General features: G+C 41.0%; 1 protein-coding gene across 3 annotated transcripts; it reads right to left on the bottom strand.

The window, feature by feature from the left end:
- Positions 1-647: 647 nt before the first annotated feature.
- irx2a (iroquois homeobox 2a) lies at positions 648-7,276 on the bottom strand. 3 transcript variants are annotated; one of them, XM_078428226.1, is made up of 5 exons: positions 4,522-5,073; positions 3,231-3,639; positions 1,878-2,573; positions 1,518-1,581; positions 648-1,206 (listed from the first exon to the last, which is right to left on the bottom strand). In XM_078428226.1, the coding sequence occupies exons 1-4, from the start codon at positions 4,756-4,758 to the stop codon at positions 1,538-1,540; spliced, it is 1,386 nt and encodes a 461-aa protein (XP_078284352.1). In that variant the 5' UTR covers positions 4,759-5,073; the 3' UTR covers positions 648-1,206; positions 1,518-1,537. The 3 variants fall into 3 exon arrangements, with proteins under 3 accessions (XP_078284352.1, XP_078284361.1, XP_078284344.1); XM_078428235.1 differs by lacking the exons at positions 1,518-1,581; positions 4,522-5,073 and adding an exon at positions 7,200-7,276; XM_078428218.1 differs by lacking the exon at positions 1,518-1,581.
- Between the last annotated feature and the right edge of the window lie 2,446 nt (positions 7,277-9,722).

The following is a 9,722-nucleotide window of genomic DNA, read 5'->3' on the forward strand; positions in this document are numbered from 1 at the left end:
TGCTCTGCAGATTTTCACCCTTCCCTAATCTTTTCACCTTGCTTTTCCTCAAAAACATCTTGTTTCACCAAGAGTTCTCTCAAGTTACCCTCGGGGTTGTTATGCTTTAATTTCTGTCTTTTTTTAATGCTGCATCTACTGGAATTTTCGTTTACGAACCATTAGATGTAGCATGGTAATGCAAACATATGTACTCCAAAAAATCACTTTTCCATAGTAGTTACCATAGAAAATGAGCGGATTCTGGCGTTTATATCAATATAAACTGCATTTGATTATCTAATATTTCAGATTTACAACGGTCTCGGTCAAAACTACGATTATCAAATACATCGGCGCCCTGTCATCCTGGAAATGGATAATGCCATTTTTAAATACTTAATGAATATATGCTTTTGGTTGCAATTTAAATATTCAGTAGTTTGGATATTGGCGTTTTTCACGAATATTTAATATTATTCTCAGCTCGCTGCCTACACTCGAAAAGGTAAATAACATTTTTGATTTGAAGTAAATATCAAACGCTTGTTTAAAGACTTTTTTTAATTCAGATTCCAAAATAAAAGCAAAATAAAATATTTTAATGACAAATGAACCGTGAAAAAGTAATGCCGAATAATTCAAACAACGTTTTGAAGAAATTGCAGTTACAGGCTAGTCAATTTTATTTACATTTTAAGATATAAATTAGCAAAGAGTGCTTATAACAACCAAACAGATTGTAATTGTCATCACGTTTCCAAAATAACAAGCAGATTTATTTACAAAATGTTCAGTTTCCATTGCAATACAACTTGCATAAATTACTAGAAGCTTTATGTTATCATTACAAAAATAAATATCAAATGTTTTCCATTTTTCAGAGACTCAAGTTCTTCAATCACATTGTTCTACTGTATATCTACAAATAGTTTTACAATAAAGCCGCATTACACCTAGAACGTGGCAAATAAACGGATCAAGTGAAGAAAACCTGAGAAGACATTATTTTCCAAAAGTACATATACAGAATAATAATTAACCAACAAATGCACAGATATGTTGCACGGATTTGCTCTCTCAATAACATAATCTGTGGAATTAAAATAGTGCTCTGTGGGTCTTCTCTATACAGTGGCACAAGATGTGATCCGGTATTATGTACATTTTTTGCTTAATAGCTGGGGGATGGCTCGCTGACATTTTCAAAGCAATTGTGACACCTACCTGCAGACCAAGGAAATAAAAGAAAACCCAGTCAACCAACCCCTTCAATTGTTATCGCACAGCTGTCACAGTTTTAAAGACACAGTAACCACAACTCGCTTGAAATACTGCAGGAATTGTGATGGGGGTTCATGTTTTCCTTACACCCTAAAGATTTCTTACCTATAAATGAACAGCCTATTCAAGTTGATTCAATTTTCTGTTAGAGGAATATTTCCTTTGTGTGATTAAAAAAAAAAATTCTCGTTTGCTTTCAAGACTTTGATTCTAAACTTTATAATTTAGATGTTTCAATACACATGATCACTTACTTGCACTGCTGATAATACATCTATAGATATGGTTGCACTCCTACTGTGCAGACATCACTGGGGTCTGTCAAAAAATACAACCATCGTTTAGTCACAGCTCGCTCTCTCTCTCTCTCTCTCTCTCTCTCTCTCTCTCTCTCTCTCTCTCTCTCTCTCTGTATATCTATCAACCTACAGCTAGCTAATATTGCAAGTACAATTTTAATTCTTGAGGAATAAATAACATCGTGATATGCCCTCAAGCTTGTGGCAATTGACACCAGAGCTTTCTACTGAAATAGTTGTTTTTTAAGGGTGGTGGGTGGCTATAGTTAATGGCCAACTTTTCACTGTAAACAGAAAGCTTGCATCAGCACGTACCTTTTTTGGAGTCGTAGTTCATGGCTCTGAAGTGCTGCTCCAGCTGGGAACTGGTATTTTTCAGCGAATCAGTGCCCTGTTTGTGTATCGAAGCAGTGTCTAAGACAGTCTCGTTGGTGCTGTACCGCAGTATGCCTTGGCTTTGCAGATGATTAAAGTTAGCATAGTTCGTATAGTTAGTGTAAAAGGGGGACGTGTAGTAAATGGGCCTGCCAAGGATTGAAGTAGCCGGATAAGTAGAACTAGACGATGATGACGAGGAGGTCGGCGGTGAAGAACATATCTGACCGATCTGTTGTTTAATATCCGAGGTGGCGATTTCCGCCAAAGACCAGAGCTTGGGTTTGCTGCCTTGAGTTTGTGAAGCTGAAGAGATTATACTGTTCAGACGATTTTTATTCCCACTCCCCGAGCACTCTTCTTCTTGCACATTCAGGAGTGTGGCATCCACTCTAGTGAGAGGCGAGGAATTCATAGTTTTGTGGGATAGATCCCTGTCCTCTTCCTCCTCATCGCTGCCACCATCATCATCAACATCATCATCATCATCATCATCATCAACAATACAATTGTCACATTTTTCTTTCGATTCTGACCCAGATTCGCAAATTCTGTCCTCCACTCTGTTTACATTATCCCCTTCGCATTCGGGGGAACAGGAACTGTCAGTCAGTGTGTCAACGTGTAAACTAATACCTGGAACAAAACAAGACGAGTTTATGATTAAAATAGGTCGGGTTCTCCCGTTTTACCATTTTCTTTTGAAAAGGGTACTTGCATACCTACACCAATCTAACATACAAAAAGGCCCCGATGAACGATACACATCATTCAAACACAGGCAGAAGTAGTATTCATTTATAATGCTGGGCAAATGGATTTAGTGGATATTATACTGATTATGTAACAGCATCACGATGTGGCGTAATTAATAGTATTCTTGAATTGGCCAATCTCCCCCCCCCCCCCCCACCCCCCCCCCCCCGTTCAAAATAAAACAAACATTTTTATGGAAGTCTGATTGTCTGAAAAGAATAGTTAACGTTGCAATATTTAACTTCTAGATGCTGTTACACGTATTTGTCAATATGCGGAAACCCATTAAGATCACATAACTTGTGGGTAGTAATTTTACAAACCAAAGTAGCAATATCTTTTATATCAGTGATTCCTAAATCTTTACGCCAGCCTGCATGCACAGGGGTTGTGTGGCATCGTCTCTATAGGGTTCAGGCAACACGAATGGATTAAATATCGATTCCGGTATTTGTTTTAATATCTATCTTGTCTATCAGAATTGAACAGGTGATCGGGAGGAATTGATTAAGGAGAATCTAGTCCACAATCACAAACCTTCATCCTCGGCTGAAGTTTCGATGTGATCGTGTTTTTTCTCAGAACTTTCCCCTTTGCTTCTTTCACTTTCGCCTAAATCTTCTTCCTCCTCGTCCTCACTCTTGTTCCTGGGAGCCCAGGTCATTTTATTCTCCTTCTTGAGTCTCCTCCTGGCGTTGGCGAACCAAGTGGAGACCTGGGTCAGGGTCATCTTGGTGATGATGGCCAGCATGATCTTCTCCCCTTTGGTGGGGTATGGGTTTTTCCTGTGCTCGTTCAGCCAGGCTTTGAGAGTGGCCGTGGCGTCGCGGGTGGCGTTCTTCCTGTAAGCGGGGTCGTTGAGTTGATAAGGATAAGCAGCGTTACCGTAGGGGTGATAGCTGAGGGTTCCAGCCATCCCTGTGGCGTGGGCATCGTAGGGCGAACCCTTAAAATACAACAAGAAACGCCATCGTTATTGCAATATTTTCTACACTGAAATTCCAACTTAATACTGATACAAGGAAGCGCCTGTCAATCAGGTAGTGTTTCTGTTCATTCATTGAACTGAAATTCTATTCAACGCACTTCATTAAATTAATGATGGTTTCCGTGTAATTTGAAATAACTATCGATTAAGCTCTACGTATTTATGTTTTTATTTTAATTATCAGAGTACTATTTTCAGAGCACTTAAACATGGCGGCGAGCCTCCTTCCTACATGATCTTCAAACCACTTGCAGCAACTTATAAACAATAAATCCAGCTGGATGTTTTTTTTCCTAAACAATTGCTGCTCATTGGCGTTGCTATTTTGCTGTTGCTGCGATTTAGTTGCGCCGACTTAAACGCCGAGGGCATCTTCTTCCGACCTTATTATAATGATATGCGTAAACGGCAGTACAATTACTATTCGCCTTTACTTCCGAAAATTAGCGATCTTTTAACGTTCACCCTTTGCTTTTCGCCACTTTCTCCAATGCTTGCACCTCGCCATTTCCCTCAATCATTAAACTTTTTTGAGGTAACAGATGCCGCCCGTGGTATCAGATTTTTATACAACTAGTCCAAATGTTTCTTTTAGAACAAATAATTTCTCTTTGTGCATGCGATTTCTCACCGAAATAAAAGCGCAACGCGGAGTGTATGGGTTTGCCTGTTGGTATCTCAATCTCTGTTCCATCAAGCTAGGTGGTAAATTTAACAACACATTCAAACATTTTTCTAAAACCAAACCTCATTCAAGCCAAAACTCTCCGAATTTAAAAAAAAAATAATTCTATCAATAATAACTCCGTAAATGCAGTCAGTTTAAATTTATTGACGTACCATGTAGGACGGGAATCCAGTAGCGGGGTCAGCTGAGTACTGAAGCGGGTTAGTGAAGCCTGCAGAGGGGGCTGTGAATGCTGCCGAGCCTGCGTAGGGACTGAACGCGGAGCCGGACGAGGCTCTGCCCAGTTCGTCGCTCCTTGGGGCGGTCAGCGCGGAGGCACTGTATGCTGGGCACGAGTAAAGAGCCAGCGACCCTGCTGGCTGGTATAGATAACCCTGAGGATAAGACATTGCTTTCCAAAAAACAAAACAGAACAAAAGATTTGTTTTTAAAAAACAAGAGATAGAAAAAGAGAGAGAGGGAGATAAACGAGAGAGTTCGTTTGTTACTGGAGAGCCAGCATAGAGCTGCGATTCCCCCCCCACCCCCCGTTTTGGTTGAGTGCTGGGTTAGGAAGGTGTCTGCATGGAGCTGCAGGAACTGCTCTAGAGCCTGAGTGCTTTTGCTAAGCGCCGCTGCTGAGTTCTGGTTAGATAGAGCGGCGGCGGGCAGCGCCTGTCAATCAGGCGGGTTATTTACATAGCAACGCCCCGCCCCCTCCGGCCCTGGCAGCTCCGGGTTGCTTCAGTCAACCAGCGGCTGCAGGCACTCAGCTCCCAGCCACGGGCCACTTTCCGCAGCCGCTCTTTCTCTTACTTCTTCCTCCCCGTCCCCTTTGCTTTCGGCATAACGGTTGCTTCATTTCAACCATTAAATGCTACCGTGCATTCTCTCTTTCCTCCGCCGCCAGCCTTGCTCTGTACATCGCCAGTGCTTGTCCTTGCTTCGTCAATTGCCTCTCGTTTCTCTCTCGCTGCCTTTTTTCTCCCCCACTCGGTCTGAGCGATTCTATTTTGCAAGGCTTCACTTTCCTGCCGCCCCGCACTGTCTCTCTCTATTGCCGTTGCTTCTGTGAGCCCTTTCTGAAACATCTCTGCATGATTCAATGCACCGGGGGAAAGTGCAAACAATAACAGTCGTCGCAGCTACTCCTAAAAGAGTCTATCTAACTCAACTGAATGCCTTAAAGTGAGAAACATTGCGAGTGCTCTATCCAATCCAACGCAACTCAATGCTTGCCATTTCTATATAAATCTGACACTCTTGCAGGTAACCGCTTGGAAATGTGCAATGTTATGCATTCATTTGGCATATGTCGATTCTTGAATGTCATTTGCTGTAGTTAATCTATGATTCATTTATGATTCTTGCTTATTTTTTTATCTTTTAATTCAGCAAGTCCACTATCCACATTTTTGCCGGCAGATTTCTTGATAAAGATCTTCGACCGCTTATTTCTGTCACTGAAAGACATTCACGGCCTAGTGTTAATTCCACATAAATTTATAAATTGAACAATAAAAATACTGGTTCTGGGACGTGGAATGTATTCTGCTTATGGGAGTTATTAGCGTTTCGGGAGTGCAGTAAATTTCCCACAACGAAAATTACACATAGTTACTTAAAATTCGACGGGCAATATTAGAATTTCAATTCGCCAGAAATAATGGGGGATTGTAAATAAAAAATGAATCTAGATTGACGTGTGTGGAAATGATGTTGGACAAGCTGACGTTGTTAAACGTTTGTTTAAGATTGTTCGTAAGACTAATTGCATATCAGCCGAAGGAAAAGGCGTGCGCGTTTAACGGAGTCTTGGAAATTAGTCAGAGATATCAGCTTGAAAAAAAATCAATCAATTAGGGAACGCTGGAATATATTAGGAAGTGTCAGGAGCAAAAGAGGGGAAATGGAAATTAAACGTTCGCTGGCTAGCTCTGGGGCACGTTTTAACGAACTTGAACCAAACAGGCGGTAAAATGAGAGGAATGCGTTCCCAGCTCGTGTCGGTGAAAAGGGTCAAATGAGGGAAAGAATAATGGCGAAGTAATTTGAACTTGGCAGTCGGACAGAGGTGACGGGAGAGGGAGCTGATGGATTGTGCGCAGCTTGCGCTGACGGAGACAACGCCGTCGTGAAAGAAGTCGGCGGAGCGACGATGTTGCCAGCCTCAGACCAACTGCCCAGCTATCTACCTATATTATTGAATCGACACGTACGCGCGTTGTGGTAAAGTAACTTGGATTTATGGGCGTCACGGAAACAAAAAAACCCCAATTGTATTCGCACTGAGGTGGATCACAACGGGACTGTCTGTTAAATACTTGCAAACCTGATATTGAATCCAATCACTCGTGTGTTTTGAGAGTATTTGTAAATGAAAGATTCCTTAATAGATGTAGCTAAAAATGTTCAATGTTTAGTTTATGCATTGCGTGTTGAAATATAATTAGACATTTCTGATTTCTTATAATTACTTCACGTTGTTTCAGTTACATCTGTGGTATCCATCCACGCACTGACATCTCCACTTCTAGCCCGCGTGGCCGCAGACTTCTGCATGGCTGACTTTATGCTATGCACTGTGTCTCACCCGTAGATGATAGAGGTGCAATGTAATTTTAATGTTGCCGGCTAACTAACAGTCAATTTCATAAACCAGGAAGCGACCTGTCTTGTGTAGCTGTTTCAAAGAACCGGTTGTAAATTGATTATTGTTATACGGATTGAATAAAGCGATTTGACAGAATTACAGCCAGTCAGTCAGAAGGTTCATCTTGGTTTCAGATTTAGTAGAAATATCCAAGAACAACATAATAAAACGGAATATTCTCATCTTCAGCATACTTACGGACATTCCATAGAATTACACAAGGCGATTTAAATTCTAGTTGTCGTGTTGAACTATGAAGATCTAACTCTTCTCACCGTTTCATTGCTTTCATTCTAATAATTGCAAAATACCAGACGTTTTAATGGGAGACCGACATGTCACCTGAGACAGACGCTGCTTTTCTCAATATGTAAAGCAACCAGAAATTCTGCATACGCAAATCGAGGATATTTTAAGCAGGCAGCTCACGGTGTTACGGTTTGTTCCCACTCTTTAAAAAAAGAAGCTGTCATCCATACACAGCGCGTGCATTTGCAATCAAGATAACTAACAAACACAATTACAATTGAGATTAGTAAACCCTCCGTGCATGCTCCTGGGACTCACGCTTCTCACACTTGCAAATGACAGGAGGCTTGTCCCGTTGTAATTCGTCTTCTCTTGCATTAAATTGTATTAATGCACACTCCCCTTCATTATCACACTGTTACAATGAGAACAGTTTTTTATAGCTGGGATATGAACTTGCATTCCAGCCCCCCCCCCCCCCCTCCCGCCTCCCCACCACCTTGCCCCCTCTCCGTTTTAGTATTCTTGAGTGGTGATGTGGTTTGCCACTGAAACATTTCACTCGCCACGTCTAAGATTAGTAAAACAAAAAAAGGCCAACATTTACAAGCACGCTTTATTTAATACGGACACTTCCTGCTTTATGAACTGTTTCGTGTTCAGAGCCTAAATAATTATCCTGCTGAAGAACAGAATCCTATCCAGGATTTAAGAGTGCGCAAGAGTAAAAGGAGTAGGGTCTCGGCCAGTAACCCTTTGCGACCCCCAGGTGCTTACCCCCCCCCCCCCCCCTCCTCTATAATTGGTTAACACTTTATTGTCAGTGAAGGTGGCATTTCTGGCAATAACTTATTTCTGTCCGAACCAGAGTTATGATTTACTGTGTTAAACTCCAACTTCATTGCTAACCGGACCAAATTGACGGGCGGCCGGATAATTCGCAGCCCCTCAGAAAAAAAAACGTGCGTAAAATAAAGCGCTAGAAAAGTGAAGTTACTGGCGTCATTATTAGTTGGACGTTTGTAATTTTCATCGCTGTTTACACATGTCGACAATACATATTATTTAAAAAGTTGCATTATCGTTTTAGAAAATGAACACTTATTCCCGTGGGCACGTCGACGACTTAATTTGAATTCATTCTCATTTGTGCTTCTGTAATTTAATCTTTTTATTTGTTAAACATCCCACAGCCAACCTGTTTTTAATTCTAAAGTTCGCTATCGCAATGCCACGACCTGAAAAATAACTTAGTTTTCGACAGATATTTTTCAGGGAGCAAGTGCACTAATTCATTGCAATTCTCAAACAGATTTTGTTGTACTGGATATTCTCGGTTTAAATCAAAATAAAGTTGTCACTTTCGTTGGACTTGGGGTGCTTTGGACGCGTGCACGTTTGAACAGTAAGAGATATACATTATGAGAAATGTGATAATTTAATATTGTTTGAGTGAAATATGTCCAGCACTTTGAGAAAGGTTTACCGCTGTGTCGCACAGAGCGCGATTTGAAAAGTAGATTAGTCTGGGGAAATGGTGAGCGGAACTTTCGGATTCAGAATTCGCAGCAGTTGTAATATGTTATGCACAATTTGCAAATGCCCACGCATTCATTAATACCTAGATACAGCGTTTAATTTGAAGTGTTCTGTGTTGATGCAAAGTCGGAAACTCAAAGCAGAAAGGGGTACAGTGATTTTCAGAAACAAGAGCATCCCAGTCTTACCTCTGACGATTATTGCTCATTATGACGAGCTCAAGTTGCCAGCAAATACATACTTCTCAATGGATACTTAACCAGAGAACGGCAGGGTGGATCGCAATGTAAACCTATACGTGGAAACTAAGGGTAGCTTGTTGTTCCGCTCATGTTCTACAGAGTTTTAACTTTCTTCACGATTCGTTCCAATGTCACGAATCGAGAGAAATGCCAAAAAACAAAATGAAAAATCTAAAGTTTTCGAAGTGGGAAAAAATGTACATGTGTTTCAGAACTTTATTATATATTTTCTTCCTTTTGGACCCTCGCCGAGATGATTATTCTTTTTTTTTAAAACCCACAAGATTCGGATCTCCACAGAAGTCCAACGCGCAAATTAGTACAGTTCTACTTATTAATTTTCAACTGTTCACTGCCCGGGCAATGCGAGGCTATACTGACAGAAGCCGTGGGGAGAGGGCGCTCGAACAAGGTTGACTGATGCGCCTACACATTAAGTGTAAACCGCATGTGAACAGTTCAACCAATGAAATCCAATGTAACCGGATTTCCAAGGTTTTGTCAAAATAGCGTTACATTTGCTTTCTAGTGTATACCAGATACACGTTTCCTGATTCAAAAAGACGAGTAAATTGGATGCATCGAAATTAAACGCAGTTACTCGGCTATCCGTAATTCACCTCAAATTCGTCAGTTTACTAAATCACACAACCAGTCGCAGTTGGAAGTTTGTAGCTTTATGAGTACATAA

This window comes from Rhinoraja longicauda, chromosome 2 (genome assembly GCF_053455715.1).
Source record: "Rhinoraja longicauda isolate Sanriku21f chromosome 2, sRhiLon1.1, whole genome shotgun sequence".
Lineage (NCBI taxonomy): Eukaryota > Metazoa > Chordata > Chondrichthyes > Rajiformes > Arhynchobatidae > Rhinoraja > Rhinoraja longicauda.

Coding starts and splice junctions, on each gene's coding strand:
- irx2a (XM_078428218.1), bottom strand. CDS start 4,758: ATGTCTTATCCTCAGGGTTATCTATACCAGCCAGCAGGGTCGCTGGCT. Junction 3,640..4,521: donor CTGGATTCCCGTCCTACATG/GTACGTCAATAA, acceptor TTGTATTTTAAG/GGTTCGCCCTACGATGCCCA. Junction 2,574..3,230: donor AACTTCAGCCGAGGATGAAG/GTTTGTGATTGT, acceptor GTTTTGTTCCAG/GTATTAGTTTACACGTTGAC.